This window comes from Poeciliopsis prolifica, unplaced genomic scaffold, assembly GCF_027474105.1.
Source record: "Poeciliopsis prolifica strain line A6 unplaced genomic scaffold, Auburn_PproV2 SCAFFOLD178, whole genome shotgun sequence".
NCBI lineage: Eukaryota > Metazoa > Chordata > Actinopteri > Cyprinodontiformes > Poeciliidae > Poeciliopsis > Poeciliopsis prolifica.
Genome location: NW_026562553.1, coordinates 241,460 through 264,375, shown reverse-complemented (window position 1 = coordinate 264,375; position 22,916 = coordinate 241,460). Strand labels below are relative to the sequence as shown.

General features: G+C 40.7%; 3 protein-coding genes across 3 annotated transcripts; 2 read left to right on the top strand and 1 right to left on the bottom strand.

Moving 5' to 3' along the window:
* The first annotated feature begins 1,294 nt into the window (after nucleotides 1-1,294).
* LOC129356561 (cyclin-dependent kinase 1-like) lies at nucleotides 1,295-6,443 on the top strand. Its single transcript, XM_055026145.1, is given in 9 exon segments — nucleotides 1,295-1,328; nucleotides 2,489-2,572; nucleotides 2,575-2,635; nucleotides 3,546-3,554; nucleotides 3,620-3,743; nucleotides 3,828-3,998; nucleotides 4,076-4,239; nucleotides 4,862-5,003; nucleotides 6,261-6,443. Coding segments are annotated over 9 exon segments (903 nt in total). The 3' UTR covers nucleotides 6,375-6,443.
* A 511-nt stretch (nucleotides 6,444-6,954) lies between these two features.
* Nucleotides 6,955-13,642, bottom strand: ctu2 (cytosolic thiouridylase subunit 2 homolog (S. pombe)). The gene is given in 17 exon segments (XM_055026130.1): nucleotides 6,955-7,054; nucleotides 7,381-7,439; nucleotides 8,168-8,234; nucleotides 8,425-8,527; nucleotides 8,661-8,717; nucleotides 9,018-9,106; nucleotides 9,513-9,604; nucleotides 9,708-9,839; nucleotides 9,922-10,057; nucleotides 10,506-10,650; nucleotides 10,653-10,743; nucleotides 11,067-11,176; nucleotides 11,378-11,438; nucleotides 11,992-12,051; nucleotides 12,515-12,593; nucleotides 12,804-12,878; nucleotides 13,466-13,642. Coding segments are annotated over 17 exon segments (1,473 nt in total). The 5' UTR covers nucleotides 13,522-13,642; the 3' UTR covers nucleotides 6,955-6,993.
* A 1,098-nt stretch (nucleotides 13,643-14,740) lies between these two features.
* On the top strand, nucleotides 14,741-22,514 carry LOC129356558 (E3 ubiquitin-protein ligase RNF166). Its single transcript, XM_055026143.1, has 6 exons — nucleotides 14,741-15,228; nucleotides 17,564-17,720; nucleotides 17,889-18,001; nucleotides 18,106-18,220; nucleotides 18,436-18,543; nucleotides 19,284-22,514. The coding sequence occupies exons 1-6, from the start codon at nucleotides 15,041-15,043 to the stop codon at nucleotides 19,347-19,349; spliced, it is 747 nt and encodes a 248-aa protein (XP_054882118.1). The 5' UTR covers nucleotides 14,741-15,040; the 3' UTR covers nucleotides 19,350-22,514.
* Nucleotides 22,515-22,916: the final 402 nt, after the last annotated feature.

Here is a 22,916-nt window from a genome sequence, read left to right as displayed (position 1 = left end):
AGGTAATGAAAGTTAGTAGACATAATGTTACAGTTTGAACACAAGGAGCTGCCAGTTGTGTGTAGATATACTGCAATGTGATTGCAAAAATCATGTTCCTTTATCTGTTGATCTAAACCTCAATTCCTAAAGTAATATTTGGACCATAAATATGTAAAGATAAGCTGCTAATAAGATATTTTCTATTTGAAATATAATAGAACAAAGGTAAACACAGACTAGTAAGTAATAGATCAGATGATTTATTATTGTGCATCTTTACTAGTGTAAGTTTCAGTAGTGTCAAAGTAGCTGCCATGCAAACAAAAATGATTAAATAATTCTATTCCATAGATTACACTTCATCCATAAAGGGCCTCATGCAAATTCAGCCAGAATCAGTTTTATTGAACAAATTAATGCACACGAACCAGGAATTTAAGTTTGTTCTCAATGTACAGGTGTTTCAAATTTAAATATATACGTTTGGTGGAAAAACAAGATTTCATTAAAGAAAAAATATATAGCCTATGTCATGTCTCTAGAAGAAACAATACAAGGTTGAGTTTTGGCAAAATAAGTATTTCATATTACCAGACTGTTATGAACCTTCAAAAGAAATTACCTGCTTTGTCACTTTGTTTCAAGTTGACTTCGTAATTCGGATTTGTAAGCTTTATGTTTTTTTTTTTTTTTTTGATAAAGTTGTAAAATAGTATAAATATCTCATCAGTAACACATCCACCCTTCAAACCTGTACTGTTCAAACGCTCTTACGTCGGCGCGTCGTCTCCCGCTCAACCAACAGGCAAGTATCCCACTCTTTGATTGGTCGCTTTGAAATGTATCGAGTGAACTCATTGGTGCGTTTTGAACGGCCCCTGTACTGCGGTTTATTCAAAAGGGTTTGTCAGCATTCCAGTAGCGACGGTCGGTTAATGAAGAAAGAGCTGCTCGACAAAACGCTACAAAACTAGGTATTTATCTTCGTTTCGTCATGTTAACAAATAAGTGAATGCCTTGTTTACTAGTTGGAGGCTAGACAAGGACTTTTTATTCCTCGTTAGAAGTTTGAGAATAGTTTTAAAAGTGGAGAAAGGTTACTCTTGTTAGCATTAGGTAAGCTAACGGTAGGTGAGGAGGTGAAGAATGTCTGCATGGACGAAGAACATGTTTGTTCGTAGTTGACTGAAGTTAACTACGAACAAACGGTTTCAGTAATATCTAAGCTACTGAATCGGTTTGTATCTGATGGAACATGCTGAAATACCCGCTATTTGCCTAAATGACGCGTTTTCCCTTCTTCAAGGCAGTGATGGATTATGTGAAAATAGAGAAGATTGGAGAAGGTTTGTATACATGGCTTTTTATTCTAAAAAAGGTAAAAGTCTACATTTGTCTTATCAGAGTGTCAGAGTTGAACTGCTGTCCTTAAAAACAGTCAGACTGCATCTGGTGTTCAATCACTAATCACTGCAGGCAGAAAGCTCCTCTGGTTTATCAGAAGGATCTTCTGTGAAGGTTTCTTCTGGGCCTGTCATGATAACAAATTTTGCTGGAAAATAAATTGTCCTAGAAGTTATTGGAATGAATGATATATTGTTGTGAGACCATTTTCAAATAATGCATAAAAAATGCAATTCTCAAAGATCATTGAACTTTAATTTAAATAATAATAACAGAGGAAATTAGTGTTTTTACTAACTTTGGGAATAATTTGGTGACGTTTTATAACATAAAACACTTTGATCTGCCTTATTGCTGCAATGTGTTGCCCAAGTAAAGTTGATTGATTGAAACATTTAAATATCCAAAATAAGTAAACGATAATTAAAATTAATTATGAAGTCTGTAAACAATGTCATCCTTTGACAAAAAGGGCTAGTTGAGACCAAAGCACCAGACTGATGACTTTTGTCATCTAATTTTTGATAGAAATAGAGATTAAAGAGAGAAGCAATATATCATACAAATGGAAATTGTCTGTTTTCATTTATTATGTGTCCTCGTTGCAAGTGACAAAAAGTGTTTCCATCTGATTCATCCCACTGGATTTATATGCCTCATAAAATCTCAATGCAGCATTTCCCCCAGTGTATTATAAGCCTGGTGGGTCACAAGGCTTTACTTGTTCCCCCACCAGGATCAGCATTGCTTATTTATTTAAGTCTTTTTAAAATGCATTTTTAAGACTTTATAGTTGGTGTTCAAGTATTAATCTTCTAATCTTTCAATAACATGTAATTGTCAAGTTATATTTTCAAATTTCCTGTCAATCTTTAAAAAAAAAAAAAAAAAAAAAAACAAACTCAAAACACGATGGGCCACTGGATGGATGACTGGCCCAGCACCGAACAACCAGGCTTAGCAAGTTTATTGGGGGAAAACTTGAACATTGAATCAGATCTTGTCAGGAAAAGCAATGATTGAGTTGTTTTGATCAATAGAATTAGAATTTCGATCAGAGACGAGGTTTGTGTGTGACTTTTTCTTCTTGGTTGTTTTCCAGGGACCTATGGGGTGGTGTATAAGGGCAGACATAAGTCCACAGGACAAGTTGTGGCTATGAAGAAAATCCGACTGGAGAGCGAGGAGGAGGAGTTCCCAGCACCGCTGTCAGAGAGGTGTCTCTGCTGCAGGAGCTCAAACACCCAACGTTGTACGGTACGCCACCTGCAGCTGGACGGGGTGGCGGGAGGATGTGACCGCTGTGGGGGATGTGCGGCGGCCTCATGGGTCACCTCTTCAGATGCCGACATGGCTCAGATTCATCACACAAATGTTAATGGTGTTTCAGTGTCTGCTACAAATTCTTCATAAGGTTAATTATGTATCTTTACAGACTGTATCAGAGGAGGATACACAAAGAAGCTCAGCATCAGCAAAAAGCTGCTTTGCTGGTACACTGAGCTCTGAGTTCAAATCTGACAGCCTACCAGCAGAGCAGACTTTCCACAGGGTCACAGACGGTTTCTGCTCTGCTTTCACTAAAATCACTAGTGAAATAATCCTGACTTAAATGAGCTCAATAATTTCCATTTGCAGGATCCCTCCCCCCTACTTTCTCTCTTTCTACCAAAAATGTAATAAGTCTGGTGCTTTGGTCTTAACTGGCCTATTGTTTTTATTACAGAGACTTCATAATTCATTTTTATTTGTTTTCTGTTCTGTTTATTTATATTGGATATTTAAATGTCTTCCAATGTTAAATGTTCATTAGAATTGAAAGTTTGATATTTGATGATGTGTTCTTGCACTAATATGCCATTAATATTATACCACATAAAAATGGGCTCCAACAGTAAGATTATAGTTTGTTGCAATAATTTCAATAATTTAATTGGAATAATGGAATTCTAATTATTTCTGGGAGATTTATCCAGCTAAATTTATTGTGACAGGCCTACGCATAACTGTTTTATTAGCGAGGAATACCTTCGTAAAACATTTAAACTTCAAAGGTATTAGTTTATTTAACCTCTTTTTTAAAGGAAAAAATATATATATATATAAAAGTTGGTTTCTAATAATGCTGATTATCTCACTGTTGACATGAGAACAAATAGGATTCTAGAGCTGAAGTTTGGCACAAACCCAGGTTCGTGTGTATGTGTGTGCGTGTGTGTGTGTGTGCACACAGACTCCTGGACGTCCTGATGCAAGAGTCTCGTCTCTACCTCATCTTTGAGTTCTTGTCCATGGACCTGAAGAAGTATCTGGACTCCATCCCGTCTGGCCAGTACATGGACCCCATGCTGGTCAAGGTACGTCCTGACAGGCTGACCGCAGTCTGCTGTCAGTGATGCGTCTTCCTGATTGTTTGCGTCTCCTTGTCGGGTTTTCCCCAGAGCTACCTTTACCAGATCCTGGAGGGAATCTACTTCTGCCACTGTCGCCGGGTTCTCCACCGGGACCTGAAACCCCAGAACCTCCTGATCGACAACAAGGGCGTGATCAAACTGGCGGACTTTGGCTTGGCCCGAGCCTTTGGCGTACCGGTCAGGGTCTACACCCATGAGGTGAGACGCGTCGAGCGAACTGGACCCACTCTGCCTGTTTGAAGGTTTTACTCTGATCGTAAACTGTGTGCTTCCAGGTCGTGACCCTTTGGTATCGGGCTCCAGAGGTCCTGCTGGGCTCCCCCAGATACTCCACCCCTGTGGACGTTTGGAGCACCGGAACCATCTTCGCTGAGCTCGCCACCAAGAAGCCGCTTTTCCACGGAGACTCTGAGATCGACCAGCTCTTCAGGATCTTCAGGTCATTCAGCAGAGAAACTGAACAAACGGGCTGATATGACTGGAGCTGGGCGACGCATTGAGTTTACTGATTCACTATTTTTATCTTTAATTTTGGGAAATTTAAATTCTTTTCCCATGCAAATTCTTTTCTTGGGTTCACATAGTTCTGAGTGATTTGAGTTTTACAGCTTCTATTTATTTGGACTTTGAATTCAGGTCAACTCTACGACAAAATATTAGGGCCAGGCTGAGATTTCTTTCTTTATTTTTAAATTAAGAGCGTGAAGTCATAACATGAGGAGACTAAAGTAGTAATTTTATGACAACTCCCAACACAAAAAAATAGCAGAAAATTAAAATGAGCAATGTTAAGCATCTTCTGACATTATTTATTAACATTTATGTACGTATTCAGGGGATAAAAGGAAGGGGAAAATCGCTGAAAGTCGGTTCTGTATGAAAACAAAAAAATGTTATTTTTAAGCGTTGATATAACTGTGGGTCAGTTTTTATGAAAATTAACCTGCAGGTCAAATAAAATGCTGTCTGACATGAGCGTCTGGAAAGCTGGTATTTCAGGATAAAATTATTAACAACTCTTGATATTCTTGATGAATGTCTAGTTGCATTTTTTTTTTCAGAACGCTGGGAACTCCGAATAACGATGTTTGGCCTGATGTGGAGAACCTGCCTGACTACAAAAGCACTTTCCCTAAATGGAAGGGAGGAAACCTGTCGTCGATGGTGAAGAACCTGGATAAGAACGGCCTGGACCTGCTGGCGGTGAGGGCAATGGATCCCACACACACACACACACACACACACACACACACACACACACACACACACACACACACACACACACACTCCTGTAAGAATTTCAACTTGTTCCCTGTATGATAAATGATTTCAATGCTTTTTGTGTGACACACATCCTGGACAATTCAAGTGAAACGCAGGCCGAGCTGCAGTTGGATGTGTTCAGTACTGATTAAATGATATCAAGGTTGTTTAGGATTTTTCCCCAGAGCTTCTTCTCTGATAAACACATCTTCCATTTCCTCTTGGATGATACTTGACTCCATTTTCAATTCAGTTTTATGTTGTAGTGCAGATTAACAAGTATTTCAATGCACTTTACAAAAACAGGAAAAATCATAATTTATACAGTTGATTCAAGCCAGTCATACAGATTCATCCGCTCCAGTTTCATCCTACTTATCAAACAAAGCCATCCTGTTCAGTTTCATGTTCAAACTGATTCAAGTTTTCTATAAAACTTAGAAATATAATGCATAAAAATGATGTGGTCAAAATGCTCAGTTGCCTATTGATTGTACACACAGTGAAGGGCTCTATTGCACCAGTCCAGAGAGCAGCATGTCTGCAGACACTGACGGCTTGTTCCATTTGCATCATGTATTTTCTCTTTTCTACCAAAAACTAGATGATAAAAGTCTTGAGTCTGGTGCTTTGGTCTCAACTAGACTCATTCTCTGAAGGAGAATTTTGTTTAGAGGCTTCATAGTTCATTGTACTTATTGTTTCTGTTTTATTTATTTTGCATATTTTATGTTTTTCAGTTCCAGTGTTAAATGTTCATTTGAATTCTTTGACTCTATGTTCTTGCATTATTGAGCCGTTACCATTACTTGAAAATGGTCTCAAAGCATATTTATCGTAATAACTTTTTGGGATAATTTATCATCCAGCAAAATTTGTAATTGTGAAATTTTTACCGTTTTGGTCAGATCGGTTGTTGGCTGGACAATCAAATGTTTACAGCAGAGAATCTTCTGGATGCTGCTAAAGTCCCACAGTTCTGAGTTAGCATAAATAACATGGCTACCATGCACTCATTGGAGTGCTTGGACAAGCAGTCCTCTTGTTCATGTGGTACAAAGTTCAATTAGAACATGAATCCAGTTGAAGACAGAAGAAAAAACTCGATTAGGGAGAGGAATGAACATAAAGCCAGAGTCCATAGCGAGGTGACTCCTGAATCCTAATGTTTTTCTCCTTGTCCGTCTTCTCTAACAGAAAATGTTGATCTACAATCCACCAAAGAGGATCTCTGCCCGGGAGGCTCTGAGCCATCCGTACTTCGATGACCTGGACAAATCCACTCTGCCAGCTGCCAACATCAACATGTAGAAACACATTATTCTGTGAACTAATAACCTGTAAATACTTGTATGTTTGTGTGGATTTGTTGCAGACCTAAAGTTTCTAATATCTTTTCAATAAAAATGCACCTTGTGTGATTTTCTCCATTCTTTTTTTTTTTTGTCTATCTGAAATGTTTTGGGGTTTTTTAATCCCTTGTGGGTCAAATTCTACTTCTGTTCGGCTCTACCAGAATCTATGGACATACCCAACCTTGAGATGGCTCTGTTGAGCTAGAGGAGGTATATTCATTTTTTTTATTTCAGAATATCTGCAGAATCACCAAATGATACAAGACTGATTTTTATGCTACTTGCTTAAAGAGGTTTTTTTCCTTAGATTTCCTTCAGTTAAGCCAAAACTGATTAATACCCGACTGACTGATTTAAGGTGAAAATAACCCGACCTCGGATAAGCGGCATAAGATGGATGGATGGACTGTGGTGTACTGCTGTTTCATCTAAAGTTATGAATGATTCAAGGCAGAGCAGTTAGGAAACATGCTGATTTCAGAGAGAGGATATTTATTTATTGATACAATATTGAGAAGTTCTAGTTACAAGAAGTTCCACCATTAAAAAATGAAGCAAGTTTGATCATCTTGTCCTTAATCGTTTTCATCAGCATCATCCAGCAGAAACTTACTGATCTGCTCTTTCATTGCAGACCTGCAGAAGATGAAGGTGAGAACTCATGTGTACACTAGTAAGCAGAATAAAGGTCTTTAGAGTTCATTACAGTGGGCTTTTACCAAAACAACCAACAATCAAACTCATACTGGATTACATTTCCTAATGATGGAAATAAGGCAACAATGCAGCCAAAATACTTCAAAACAGTTTTGGAAGGTTATAGCCCAGAATGATCAGATGGATATTCAGTTATTAAAAGGATTAATTTGATAAGTGTACTTTATAATAATTGATGAGTGACTGAAGTGTGGGTTTAAAGTATTTGATCATCTTGTACCGAGTGTGAAGGCTGAATGTCTCACCGGTTTTGTCTCCTCTGAGTCTCTGACAGGACATACTGAGGGAGATGAGTGACTGAAGTCTGTGAGGAAAACAGAAGAAATGGGCTGAAAAAAGACAACGCTTTTAAATATACTTTAATGTATCATTATGGAAATCCTGGTACTTCAGGAAAATCCTCCTTCCTGCATAGAAATAGGAAACGGAGACCAGACCAGCACATTTCTGGATCTTTAGTTCTTTTACAGAAGCAGGGTTTCCTCCCAGTGTATTATAAGCCTGGCGGGCCTCCAGGCTTCACTTGCCCCCCCCCACCAGGCTGAGCATCGTTTCTTTGTTTTAAATAGGATTTTTAATACATCAGTAATGGTGACTGTAAAGACAGATTAAGCTAAACTTATAGCTAGTTCTGTAGTGTCTGTGGCTCAGTGGGTAGATTAGTCATCTTGTAATCAGGTTGTAGTCAATATGCCCCTGGGCAAGGCACTTAAAACCAAGATGCCTACCAGTCTGCACATGACTGAAAATGTGCTGTATGAGTTCAGACCATTTGCTATATAGTTGACTCTTTCAACTGGGCTTTAGATGGTGAGAATCAATTTCCCCGTCCCTTTAATGTTTTTATTCACCTCCAGATTTTTTAACATTTCTTATTCTTACTGACCCTACCACCTCTACCAGGCGTGGCAAGTTTTCTGGGGGAAACTTTGGAAAAGTACAATCTCCATTTGGTTCACCAATTAGGGGACAGAGATGACCAAACAGAACTTACATCAGGTTCCTAAACTTCATGGGACAGTTTCCACTCACCATGTCTCTGACAGTCCGTCTGCAGCTGTAGCACAGCAGGCTCGTCAGCTCAGTGGCCTCATGGTCCCTGGAAGACAAAGAGCCCACAAGAGGGCAGCACAGAGCGTGTTTTGGTGCTTCTAAAGTGTTGCAAACTGCCTCGTCCCTGTCCCTCAATAACTTGAACAGGCTGAGGAAAAAGGACAGAGACCTGATTCTGCATCCCAAGTGTCCCTCCTGTCCTGGTGGTCAGATTTTAGTAAATAATCAACTTTTACCTTGAAGACCTACAGCAGTCACTAGCCCCTCCTGACCCTCTACAGGGACTTTCAGAGGAGCAACACTGTCCAACAGTAGAAGGTGGTTCTGGTTTCACTGGAACTGTTGGAAACAAGGACACAAAAAGTCATAGGACTGATCTGACTGCTCCCCAGAAGACCAGAATGGTCCCCAGAAATGGCACCTGCTCTACGATCAGTAAGAGCATCTCAGGTGATCTGATGGAATACCTCACCTGAACTCTGAGAGAGCTGCTCTGAAATAAGCGTGGCCTGGAGCGCTGAAGCCTCTTCTGAAATCAGGAGAAAACACAACTTCACTGATTGGCAGCGGAGAGCCAGAGCTCTGTATAGAACCTGGAAGCCGTTTTGAGTTTATTTCTTTCCTCTGGGATGAACATTAAACATCTACATCAGACAGCATGGATATTGATTTGAAAAAGGGACGTAGACATGATGTTCAAGCTGAGCCTCAAGTCAGTGGTTCCATTTGAGCATCTGATCCCCAAAATGTCTGAGCATGCCACTGCTCTGCAGAGCAAGATGTACAAAGTTACAGTGTTAACGGAAGACATGCTGCCGCTGTGACTCACCAGCAGCAGTGTCCAGGCCACACACACACAGCACACACAGCGCTCGGCGGTGGAGGCTCCTGCCTGCCGTCTGCAGCTTCTCCCCGGTCCTGAAAACACGGTTCAAAGGTCAAGCTGTGATTCTGCCTTCATCAGTCCAGATTTTGCTCCGTTTGTGTTCTCTCAGCAAGGAGACGTTTCAGCTCTGCTGTCTGTCATTCTCCGCTCTTCTTCACACACTTCACTGACAAAGGTACAAACTCAGAGCTCCTCCACGTCCACAGGTGGACAGCTGTTTTAGTCAGTGATCTCATAACACTGGTTAAAAAAATACTAGTTACAAGACATTTTTCCAATGTTATGAGTGAAAGTTTCAACTTTTCTGAAAAGTTATCGGTGCTTGTAAGTTAGTTTTGTTTTATTTCAAAATATTTGAACTAAAAACCAGAGCAGAAATACTTGGTGAGATTTAGTGTTTGTGCAGTGCAGCGATGCTGGACGTCCGTCCAGACTGACCGGTAGATTGTGCTGACAGTGGAGGGGAAGTCGGCCTGCAGCGTGGTGACGAAGCTCTGGGTCAGGCGCTGGATGCTGGCCTTGTCCGGTGTCTGGAGGGAAGAACATGTCTGCCTCAGGTAATCGGGACAGAAACAGAGCCGTCCTGTTCTGAAGCAACAAGAGGAGAGCGACGGTGACCAGATGGTTCCTCACCTTTGTGTCCAGGTTTGGAATGACAACGGATGGAACCTTGAACATATGATTGTAGAAAGCTATTTCTTTAGCGGAGTATTCCCTCATGGGTCTCACTACTGTTACATCACCGTATCTGCAGTCAGAGAAGCCCTGGAAAAAACTAAATCAGATATGTTCCATCTAAATAGGTCGGATAGGAGCCGCTGGGCGTGTGGTCTGCCCCGGTACGCACCGTGTCCTGGGCCAGCTGGGCTCCTCTGCCCAGTGAGATACTGGTGATCAGCTTCACAGCCAGTCTGGTGCAGCTGTCTCCCAGCATGAGCTTACTGTAGCCTCTGGTCCGAGCCGTGTGCACCAGCAGGTGCTGCCTTTAGGAGGAAAGTCAGTCAGGCCACCGTGTGTTTCACCGTCAGTAAAACTATCTATTGTTGATTGTTGCTTCAACAAATAGAGGGCAGAGAACAGAACATGGAGATGTTGCACGATCCGCACCATCAGCTCATCTGCGCAATAGCTAATCTAATTACAAATGACCAATAATAGAAGGTATACAGTGCAGCCTAGGACTAATGAAAAATCTGCATTTGCTGTGGGGGGCCTCGAATTACAATCAGATTAGGGCCCCAGGGTCGGCCCTGATCCCAATTGCCTATTGACTTATAATCTTTGAACTAAATTATGAGAGTTATTATTCAGTCAACAATAACAACATTTTCTAGGAAAATAAGCCGCCTAATAACAAGTAATATTTTAGTAAACATAAACGTGTTACACTTTGCTGATGTAAATTTTAAGAAGAATTCCAGGTGATCCAACCTGAGTGTGTTCAGCAGGTCTTGTTTGGCTGTCAGGGTTTGAGCTGAGCCAATCAGCTGCTGCAGCAGCCGTGTGACTCCCGAAACAGCAGGCGGCGACACACACTCCTGCTCCTCAGCCTTTCTGTCAGCTGCCGCCGCCGCCGCTGCACGAAGACATCCACAGCTGCTTTGTAGGCGGAGCCTGGTTGGTCTGACGGCGGTGAGGGAGTCAGGACGGATCCAGGGAGGTCCAGAACCTGGAAGGAGGGATGAAAACGACACTTCACAATTCATTTTATTTGTTATTTCTGTTGTTCTGTTTATTTGTTTTGGATATTTAAAATGTCCTCCAGTTCCATTGTTAAATGTTCATCAGAATTGAAAGTTTATTGATCTTTGAGAATGTGTTCCTGCCTTATTAAGCCATTACCATAATATTACTTGGAAATGGTCTCTAAACAACAACATCATCTTTTTATTGCAATAACTACTGGAGCAATTTAATGTCCAGCAAAATTTGTTATGCTGACAGGCCTATCTGTAATCGTGGAAACAGGTCTGTCCCTGCGCTCAGACTGACCTGCTCCAGAGGAAGGATGCAGAAGGGAAAACCAGTTGATCTGAACATATCACACAGCTCAGATGTTGTTTTCTGTCTCATCTCATTAGGCTGGCCAAGAGCGCCACCCTCTGGAAACACACACACGCACACACACACACACACACACACACACACACACACACACACACACACACACACACACACACACACACACACACACACACACACACACACACACACACACACACACACACCAAAGAAGATGCGTCTAACAGATTTCCTTCAGCCAGAGAGGAAGTAACTGGAGTTACAGAAATGATTTCATTTACCGTCGATGTAAACGATCCCAGGGACGAAGCGCAGCTTTTTATGAGCGTTCTGACTCACACCCTGAGAGGGAGACACAGCATGACATTAACACCGGTTACACACTTCAGTTTTTCACCTAAAACAGGAAAAATGTTGAAAAGTTTTAAGTGAAGAAATCTCCCAGTGGAACTATTCGTTTTATCTATATTTAATAATTATTGACTTAAAACAAGCACCTTTGTCTTGCTGAAAAGTTACTGATTTTGTCTCATTTCAAGTACACTAAAATATTTGCAATAGAACTAGATAAAGATTTTTGGTAAGACTGAGTGTTTCTGCAGTGCAGTGACAGGTTCATGTTGAGACTGGAATATTCATGGGGTTCGATAACTATACATTAATATATCTGTTTGCAAACGCCACTGTTTCACTCTGGAACTGGTTTCTGGAAAACAGTATTACGGGGACGCTTAAGTGGTGGGTTCATGTTGACGCAAACCTGGAATAATAATAATAATAATAAACTAATCCAGTCAGAGCCTAAAACTCCTGCGCTGACAGGACAGTGAGAAGAGCGGCTGGATGCAACGATACGACCCGGTTTCACTCAGCAGGCTGGCTGACATGTTCACACCTCTTGGACTTGGCTGAGCATTGAGCAGGAAGAAGGACCCCCGGAGACGGCCAGCAGCACCTGCAGACAGAGGGGACGCTCAGAGTTACGACTTCCACTGAACTCACCACTACAGCTGCCAGAACGCATGGAGTTTCCAGCTCAGTTTGGACCCACTGGGTTCTGCTGGTACCCTCCAGATGTGAGAGGAGGCGTTATGGTTTTATACACGTCTAGGGAACATTTTCTATATCTTTCATCATCATCAATGTTGTTGCATATTAATAGAAGCTAAACATGACATTCAAACTAATTAAAACGTGTGTGTGTTAGTCATTAGAAAACCCGACTCAACAGGTCTGACCTCAGCCAGTTCAAACCTAATCACTGCCTTCGTGCCATTTTCTTTTTCCAAAGTTTTTTGGTGGATGGAATGAAGAAACAATTCTGGCTTTTAATAATAATAAAAATAAAAACATCTTCTTGACGAAATAGAAGAACTGGATTTAAAACCATCCAGAGTCAGAGTTGGTGACCTCCTCACCTTCTCTCCAGGGAAGATGACCCGGGTTTTACCCAGCATGGCTCTGAACTTGTGAATGAAGCTCTCTCTGAAACAGTTCCTGGAAGCAAGGAAGCAGGCAGGAAGCACAACAATTTCAAAACTTTTCTCATTGACGCGAGCAACATCTGTCTAACAGATCACAATTATTATGATAAACGGCTGCAGATTAAATCAGTTTACAGTGATCCAAGCTGCGTCACTTACTCTCAGTCTTATGTAAACCTCGTTTTCACAGTGCCACGCTGGCTGAGTGATGCTGCTGTCCTACCTGCAGTATGCATCTCCTGCTCTGATGACCACAGCCGCCAGCTCCTCTTTGCATTTGACACATTTTTTCGAAGCACTGACAACAGAGAGAAAAACTGTGTTTGGTTAAAGAAGTTACATAATAAAGTGTTTTAGAAACACAGTAAAATACCACACAGAGTGGAGCAAATAAACAATCCATCTTTTTAACATTTGCCTTTGTAATGTCAGTCACAGTTTCTGGAAATCATATATCAGACAGAGACCTAAAGAGGCACTGCAAAAGCAAATGAGGTGGATAAGCAGTCAGTTATCAGACAGTCATCCAGGGCTTGTTACTGTGAGATCCTGAATTAAATGTTTGGCATAATTACCTAATAACTTCACTCTCCTGACTACAACGTCTGATACTAATATTTCTAACATCAGCCAAAGATGACCTCAGAAAATATAAACAATATTTATTTCGTTTAGGAACAAAAACAGATTGCAGAAACTTCCCTGTTGGTCCTTTTATGTGAAATGCTTGCGGCTCCGTTCACCACATGACTTCCTGCCCGTTAGAAAACATTCAACTCGTCTCACAAAGTTTCTGCAGCGTCACTGAAAAGCCAAACACCGTCTTTAAACGCCGGCGTTTTCCGTGCTGTGCTCTCCAGACGCGTGGAGGTTCACGCCGCCTACCTGGGTGGGTCCACGCGCTCCAGCTGCTCGTGGTATTCTTCTTCCACCTGACACATCGCTGCGCGGAGGGACGAGACGCGTTTCCAGCTCGGGTCTGAACCACCAAGGATCAGAGCAGGTGGTTCTGCTTCAGATGGGAGGTTTACAAACAACCACAACTCCGACTACAGGCTCTTCTTTCTTCTTCTGTTGGTTTTCCTCAAGATTGTAAACCAGCTCGTGGTGCAACACCACCACCTAGTGGACTCAGGGTGAGGCAGCAGGCGTGTATAAATAAAGGAATACCATTTTCATATGCACCCACCATGATTTTCACGACATGTAATTAAATTAGTTTCATATTTGTTCTCTTTCAGTATTAAGTTTTCCTGTATTTTGTTAGTGTGTCAATGTAAAGGCAGATGTTTTGAAGCAAAATAAAACAGCTTATTTGCCTTACAGGTACAGCCTCATAAATATATTGGTGCCCTTTGAACCTTTTTCATTATGTCACATTACACCAGAGGTAGGAAGTCATCACAACATCTCTCCTCTATTAACCCTTCAACAATGTTTTTGTTTCAACTTTGCACAGAGAAGTAGCTTGTATACAGAGTTCAGCAGATTCACAGTTCTGCCAGGTATTTGCTAATTGCTGCCAGCTAGTCTAAAGGGACTGAGTTGCAGGGTAGAGCTGCTCTGTGAGGCGGAAGCTCAGCCTGGGGACTGCAGCTCTGAGGAGGAGGAGCTACACCTCGGAGGAGGAGGGGCAAGATCCAACCACGTGTTTTGCGCAGGGAGATTCAATGATTTTTCAAACATGCAGAATCAAGCCAACACTCTGGGTTTGTTTTTGACAAGGGAATAACATTATAAGATGATATAGGCTACAAAAAAGGGTACATTTTTCACAATACTGCCCCTTCAACAACAATTGCAAATATTAGTTTTATCTGGTACTTTGTATTGGCTAAAGTTGTAAACAGAGCATAAGGCTCTTAGTTTGGAGCCAGTAATGTAAAACTATTATATGAGACAGAGTGGACACATTGGACAAAGGACGGGCTGAAGCTCAGAAGTGACCCCGATGTTTTCTGCCTGCTGTTTCTGGGTGAACTGCTCTGTGGGATTGCAGTTCCTCGGATCCTCCTCCTGCTGCCAGCGGATGAACTGCGGGACTTCATCTCCCAGAAGGCTGAGCGCGCGAAGCGCCACGGAGGAGCCTCGCGAGCAAAGCGCTTCTCTCGAGCCGTCAGCGCTGATCTCACAGCCATCTGGATGCAGCATTCCCCGCGATCCACACGCTTATGGGTCGAGGGTTTTAATTGAGGTCAAGCATCACAGCGTCGTGCTTTCAGTCGCCTGCGAGCGCTGCTTCCAATGTTTACTTCTCTGGCATGTCTTCTCCAGCCAGGGGGAAGTAAAGCTGAACAACACAGGAGACGTTTCTCTCGTTTGTTTTATTTTATTTTTTAGAAAAAACCGTAGTAGAGGGACCCTTCCCCCCGACATCTGTAACGGAATATGCACCAGCTAGTTTGAACTGTTATTCCCTGGTGAGGCTTTTGTCGACAACTGCGGCTCCTCTTCGGCTCCATGATGGCGATGTTTCGGAGCTTTGTGTCGGCGAGCACCCAGTTCCGTCAGCAGCAGCAGCAGCAGCAGTCCAGCAGCGGCCCCGGCCCGCTAGCAGCCCCCCCTGAGGGCGTAGAGAGCCAGTTCTCCTGTCCCATCTGCTTAGAGGTTTACCACAAACCCGTCAGCATCGCCAGCTGCGGACACACGTAAAGTACCCCGCTCTTCTTTCACTGTCTGAGGCCAGATGTCTCCACGGTCACTGGCCGCGTTGTTTGTGGTCCAAACATTTCGTCACGTGGCTTCAACAAGTCCCAGAGTAGGTTCTGATAGAACCGGGATGAGCGCAGGATGACAAACCCTCAAATACAGCAGAGACTCTTGACTATTGCTACTGAGCAATGAGCTCTGGTTAATAATAATGATAATAATAATAATAATAATTAATAATAAAATGTCTGAAACATAGTTTACCTTTGCAGCAATCTCCCCCCCCCCCAAAAACAAAAACAAAACAAAACACAAAAAAAAAAAACTAAAGTGACTCTGATCTCTAATTCACATTATGGCTTAATAAAACAATAACAATACCAGTAGTCAGATTCTACTGAGTTTAACTATCAACCAAAACAGAGCCATAACCAAAACATATTAGAATTAGGTCTGTCAATTAAATAATAACTAAAAACTAATTTAATCATTTTCATTTCTGTTTTCTCTCTTTCTACCAAAATTGCATCACAAAAGTCTCCAGTTTGGTGCTCTGGCCTCAACCAGAACCAGCCCTATTTTGAATAACAATTTTGTTTATAGATGTCATTCTTAATTTTATTTGTTGTTTTTCTTGCTTTTTTTGTTGTTGTTATTATTTTGGTAATTTAAAATGCCTCCCAGCTCCAGTGTTAAATGTCCATTAGAAGTTTATTGATCTTTGAGAATGTGTCCTTGCATAATAAAACGCAGACGCCATAATAATACTTCAGAAGGATCTCAAAACAACAATACTTCATCGCCAAGCAAAATGTGTTATTGTGACAGGCCTGTTTGGTCACCACTTCTGATTAAAAATAAGTCATTCTGCCACCACTTAAGTAAATTAGCCGCTCATTGTGGTTGCTATTAATAGTGATATTAGTAGCATCGTTATTATCTGCTTTATTCCGAGCAGATTTTGACTCAGGATCTGTTTATTTAGCATCAGAATACAATTTCATAATTCAAATGTCTTTTTTTATGGATTTTTTTTAAAGAAAGAAAGCATAACAAAGTTTAAAAATAGCAACTCTAAAAGGTAAGTCAAATACATTAATAAAATAATAATAAATAAGTATATCTCAATAACTTTAAATATATATCTTTGCTCCTCTTCATTGTATCTACACATGATAACATTGACCTTTTCCAAATATTAGCTTTAACACCATAATATAATTGTTCTTTGCTCATTTTATTTTGATTTTGTCTGATATTCTCATCCTTCTTGTGTTACTGCTGTTGTTTTTATTATTACCACCATTTTCCCCTTTTTGATTAAATAAGCCTAATTTAATTCATATTCATCTTTGCTAGCATTAATACTATGTTTCTGTTACTATGATTTGTGTTTGTGGAGCAAGGAAAGATATAGAGATAATCTCTTCATTCAGATATGATGCTTTGTATATGAATCATTATAAAGTATCCTCATTTAACATGCCTTATTGCCATAGTATTACTATACTCAGTATGGCATTGTACCTGCAGTAATAAAAAAAGGTTACATATACACAATGAACCAAATCAGCTAAAAATGTCTCCCACATTCATGCCGGCACAAATATAGCTTCATGTTTTATGTGTCAGTATTCTTCTTTTTATATTTTTCTGGCTCGCTCAGAATAATTCTGCCTTCATAAAGATGAGAGAAGCTCCTCGATGGGACCGGATATTCAGAACCGTGGCTGTAGTTTCGGGTTTCCTTCATCTCATAATCTTCAAATTGCTTGTTGGGGTGGCGGGGAATGATGCTGTCACGGAAACTTATTTATAATGCACTTTTGTCACTGAATTTGTGAATGGTTTTTTTTATGAAACCATTAGTCACAGAACACAAACGTTTTTTGCTCTTGCATTAAGCTGTGCTGCTGCAGGATTTAACTGTGATACAGATGATTTTGAAACCTCTGTATTGCAGTTCTTTCTATGTAGGAAGCTAACAGCAGAGATTACAAGTGTTCTTGTAATCGCTGTCAGTGTTGAACTTTGACCCCCTAAACACCATCGTCACCTTCCATCTGTGCTTTCTTATTATTTGTGAGGATGGACAATTGCCACATTTCACATGGAATGTGGCAATCTTTCATAAGATCAGGAAATGGATGACAACTCTTTTTAAATAAAAAGGTTAATATTAGAATGTCACAGATATAAAAATAAATCTAAAAATGCAAATTTCTCTGAGATTATCAGTAAACTCGTTTTATTTCAATTGGACTGAATCCAGTGTGCAACACAGTAGCTCTGGGTGAAGCCCATGAGCTGATGTCTCTCGTCTTTGTCTTTTAGGTTCTGTGGGGAATGTCTGCAGCCATGTCTTCAGGTGGCCTCGCCCCTCTGCCCTCTTTGTCGTGTGCCCTTTGACCCCAAAAAAGTGGAGCGCTCCTCCAATGTGGAGAAACAGTTGGCCTCCTACAAAGCCCCCTGCAGAGGCTGCAGCAAAAAGGTCCAGAATAGCTCCTCCATGTTAAAGAAGTCATCTCATTGGTCCTTAGGTCACCGGAAATCTCTCCATGAATCACTGATGATGTTTTGTTGACCATCTTTTCTGACTGACATGCAGCTGATCTCATCATTTCAGACATGCAGGTAACAATATCGGCTCTGTTGACAGGTGTCTCTGGTGAAGATGAGGTCCCACATTTCCTCGTGTTCCAAAGTACAAGAGCAGATAGCCAACTGTCCCAAGTTTGTCCCTGTGGTCCCCACATCCCAACCTATACCAAGGTACACACGTGTTCTCACACAGTTTTGTGTTTCATTCGATGGTTCAGGAAGCATCTGTTCTTCTGAGGAATGATTTGACTTTTTTTGTGTCTTTCGCCGTGTAGCAATATTCCAAACCGGTCGACGTTTGTATGTCCGTTCTGTGGGGCCAGAAACTTGGACCAGCAGGAACTCGTGAAGCACTGTATGGAAAACCACCGCAATGATCCCAACAAAGTGGTGAGGAGACACTCTAGATGGAATTTGATTGGCTGCTTGAGGTTAGATGCCAAATCCCCCCAAAATAAAAAAAAGGATGATTCTTCTAATCTGGTAGGAATGTTGGACATTAAACGGTGTTGGACGAGTCGTTCCAACCAAATGTGCTGCTGTGAACTTTATATCAGCTGGTCCAGTAAGCTGACCGGATGGCGCTCATGTTTTTGTCCCTACAGGTGTGCCCGGTGTGTTCAGCCATGCCATGGGGAGACCCCACCTACAAAAGCTCCAACTTTCTGCAGCATCTTCTTCACAGACATAAGTTCTCATACGACACCTTTGTTGTAAGTCCAGTTCTATATAGTTATAGAATTGATTAATAAATTACAATTATCAATGTTAAATAAAAAATAAAACAAAAATGTACTTTTTTTTTCTCCACAGTGTATCAATAAATATCAGTAAATTCTAAAATATGATTAAATTCAGTTACTGTGTGTAATTTAGTGATATAAATCTCACTTGTATCAGTAAACAATCTCATAAAGAAGCATATTTCAAATGGGAATGTTTTTCAAGAACAGCTTTTTTGTTTGTGGCGCGATGAAAGCTGTGCCAAAAATGTATCTAAGAAAGACATAATAGTTTTTTGTTTTAAATTATCATAATTGTTATCGTTATCACAATAGTACCACAAAGTATCTGGATAAAATTCAAAGTCCATCTCGTCCCCTGGTAGTTAACAGACTTGATCTGTTCTTATCACATTCAGTTGTTGCTTTTAAACATCATTGCAGATTTATGTTATATAATAATTCCAGACAGCATCAAAAATCACCACTGAACATGAGATTTGAACTTCTGACTGGAGCTGTGTTTCCACTATGGATGTGCACAAATCTTTGTTGATATTCTACTAATTAAAAAATAAAAAAACACACAATTTGGCAATTTTGAAGTTTTTGTCTTTGCGTTATTGTCAGAAATTCACAGTCTTTTAGTTTTAGGAATGACACAAAGTGTTTCATGTTGAGCAAAGTTCCTAGCAGCAGCTGACAGCTGTTGTGTCTGTTTTCTTTGTCAGGATTACAGCATTGATGAAGAGGCAGCGCTTCAGGCAGCTCTGGCACTGTCACTGGCTGAAAACTGACATCGGACCCCGCTCTGTCCTCTCCACTCCTCTGCTGTTCTTCCACGGGTCAGAACCTCTCAGACGTCACATGGAGGCACCTGACTCGACTGTATGATAAAACTGCAGCCAACTTTAAATAATAACCTCACTTCTTTCTCCTGGTGTAGCAGAGCACTTTCATTTTATTCCAAAACAAAAGCAGCGTGACCAATCCTCACTGCGCCGTATGGATTTAACGGTTTTGAGGGCAGGTTGGACCGTAGGTCCGGAGTGGATCCAATTCCCACCCGGGAAAAACTCACACACCTTGACCGTTGCAAGCCCCCTCATCTACGGTTTGGAAGCAGTTCATCAGATCCCGTTTGGGCCTCTGCAGCATGAAGGGCTACCTCCTGGGAAAAACCTGCTGCTGACTCTTAAGGCCTCCTCTGTGGTCCGGCTCCCGGACCAGATGCACCGATCCACGAAGGTAGACACTGTGAGTAAGCTGGCCTCGGTTTCTGCTCCTGCACTGATCTGGACGGAACCTTTGGCTACCCATCAGCAAGATCTAACAAGCATCTGCACAAATCCATGCATCTCCTCAAAGACAAAACCCTGGAGGTGATTCTTCAGCAGCATTGTCAGGCTGCAGTGGATCATTCACACAAAAACGGGACTTTTTATGTGGCTCGGAAGTGAGATTATTTCATTAGACTTGCTTTTTATCCCATCCATGTTGCTGTTCACAACATGTTTTATGGTTATGATCAGTGATCAGTGCACCCACCACCCCTGACTGACCTGATAGTAGTTTTACCGTTTTGATTATGAGGCAGACGCCTGGCAGAAAGTTACACATTTCTTTTCTTTTTGCTTTTTTTGTCCCAATTAAAAGTTTCAGATCATTATAAAAATATGTTGGACATCAATAATCTGAGTAAATTTGAGAAGCTATTTGAAATGTTGATTTCAATCCTAAAGGACAGAAGTTCCTTTAGGATTGAACCTGGACCCATGTGGAGAAGTAATGACTCCAGCATACTGGGTTTTATTTAGTACTTACAATACAGTCACATGAAAGACTAAAAAAGGTACAAAAAGTCCCAAAGTGCATCAAAAAAAAAAAACATCTAAGTCAATAACATCAAAAAATTGTCAGAAACAAATTTTGTAAAGGATTTAAAGGTAGTTTCAGATTAAGTAATCCCGAGTTAGCTGGCACAGTGTTCTGTAATCTAAGGGGATTTAATAGCCAACAAGGATCACAACGTCCAGCCCGGGAAGAGTCACAGGTTAAACACGGTTTAGAAATCCAGACAGGATTGAAGTGGTTGTCCCACATACAGAAAGATCCCAGTCATTTATATGTGAGATTGTACAGATACAAACTCCAATCAGGTGTCAATCCCATGTGTGTTTAAAAACCAATTCACTTTAAGAACCTCTAAAATAGAACATTATATTGTCTACATTAGGGTAATGACTGCGTCCTGCTTTACGCACAGTGCCATCAGGTTCTCTCCATAGTATCCAACATTTTTGGCGCAAACAATTCAATTTCCCACAACAAGAGCGCCCCCTGGAGTCCGAATGCCAACAGGAACGTTGAGGCTTGCCAAGCAGCAGTGACTTCAAATATCCAATGTGGCTGCTGGGGGATGTAGTGATGCCGAGCCGGCCAATGAAAATCCTTCATTTGCACCTTCTACAGGTTATGCCTGTAAGAAGTGCATCCTAACTTCTGTGCAACCTCTATTTATGAACATGTTACTTTAGTTTTTTTTTTTTATATACATTTGGTCACAAAGCTAATGGTAGTTGGCACTAAAAATAAACAGCAAATCTTGCTGTTTTGTTGAATTGTAACAGGTGCGGCATCATTCCCAACTTGTGTCCTGGGATAAGTTTCTGCAGGACACACGGCTCCAATTCACCTCTAATTATCTTGAAATATTTTATGTAAATTATCCAAAAACAGTCCGAACATAGTGACAGATTAGATTTAGTGACAGTCCCATCTCATCCCAAATGTGACACCAAACAGTCTGATATGAATTTTAATGCCATTCAGTTGGTCAGGTGTTGTTGCTAACGCCTGACTGACACAGGTCTATTGGCAAAGAGCCATTCCTCGTGGAATAATATTACTAAAAGGTATTGAACAAGCATGTGGAGTTGGCAGAAATGAACAACTCTCCTTTAACAGGAGGAAACCAGAACCAGACCCAATAAGATCATCTCTGGAAACCTGCTGGGGGTTAGAGAAGATATAGAAAATACAGAAAAACAGCACTTTTCCAGTCTGAATATGTACAGATGTCAGCTGTTGTCTGTCAGAACAGACAGTTTTGCTATACTTAACAAACTTCATACATCAGTTTCATACACAGCTACAGTTTAACCAGTAGATGTCAGTCTTTTCCCAGCCATACATATTCTGTACTGAATATGAGCTACACATAGGTCTTGTAAATCCAAATCCGCACAATAACCTGATGTGGATAAGTTAAAAGATGGACAGATGGGTGCTACTTGTATTCTAAATATTTCAGTTTTCTTATTTTGGTCACATTAATATGTACCTTTGTGGAGTTGGTTGTCACCTGCAGGCTGGATGTTTGTAAAGCTGCTGCTGAGGGTTGTGGAGCCTCTAGACTTTGGAGAAAATATTTGTTGTTTTGTTTTTGTTGTTTTACTTCATGTGGGTGATGATTGATTGATATGTGTCATTATGACAAAAGTTGGACAACCAATTCAGAAATCTGCCAATAATTAACAGTTGACCAAGAAAGGGCATTACGTTTGATATAGAAACGTCCTTCACATTCTAAGCAATACCACTTTGCTGTTATGTAGAGACAGAAGAAAAATTAGTGTCTCAAGAATCTGAGCTCTTTTGGACTTTTCATTGTCACTGTTTGTTTTATGTTCTGGGAATAATCCTCCAGACTGATATTTTTCCTGAAACTGTTCTTTTTTTGTTGTTTGTTTGTTTCTGTACTATGTTACCATGGGAAACAGATTATGTATCAAATGAGTCCTCCCTGATCTGATTTCAACATACTTATTGTCATAGCTAAGCTGTCTGTTAGATTTATCTCTTCTATACTGAGAACACACTGTATTGCTTACGAGTCTAAAAAACAATTTCTGGAAATTAATTTGGTCCACTTTTATTCTTTTGAATAAAACTATTTTACAATCCAGTCATTTTATGTGTATCTCATCCAGTTCAATTCTAAAATCTTTTCACTAAGTCCCTGAGTTCAGCTGGATGGCAGAAACCAGTGGAAACTTCAGAAACGCTGGAACTGGATAACAAGGAAAAAAAACAACTTTCCCTCCCATGAGGAATCTGACAAAAGAATAAATGCTGGCAATTATAATTACAGACATGCAAAGAACCCAGTCATGCTCATGGAGAACAAGCAAACCCTGTGCATAAAGAACCCAGGCCAGGATTCAAACCCAAGATCACAAGTTTTTTCACTTTTCATAAAAAGTGAAAAAAAGTTTTCATAAGATATATCATATGGATATATCATATCCATATAATTTTATATGGATATGAATTTTTTTCCTTCGAAAAAATTTATTGTTACA

Coding starts and splice junctions, on each gene's coding strand:
- LOC129356558 (XM_055026143.1), top strand. CDS start 15,041: ATGATGGCGATGTTTCGGAGCTTTGTGTCGGCGAGCACCCAGTTCCGT. Junction 17,721..17,888: donor GCAGAGGCTGCAGCAAAAAG/GTCCAGAATAGC, acceptor CTCTGTTGACAG/GTGTCTCTGGTGAAGATGAG. Junction 18,002..18,105: donor ACATCCCAACCTATACCAAG/GTACACACGTGT, acceptor TTCGCCGTGTAG/CAATATTCCAAACCGGTCGA.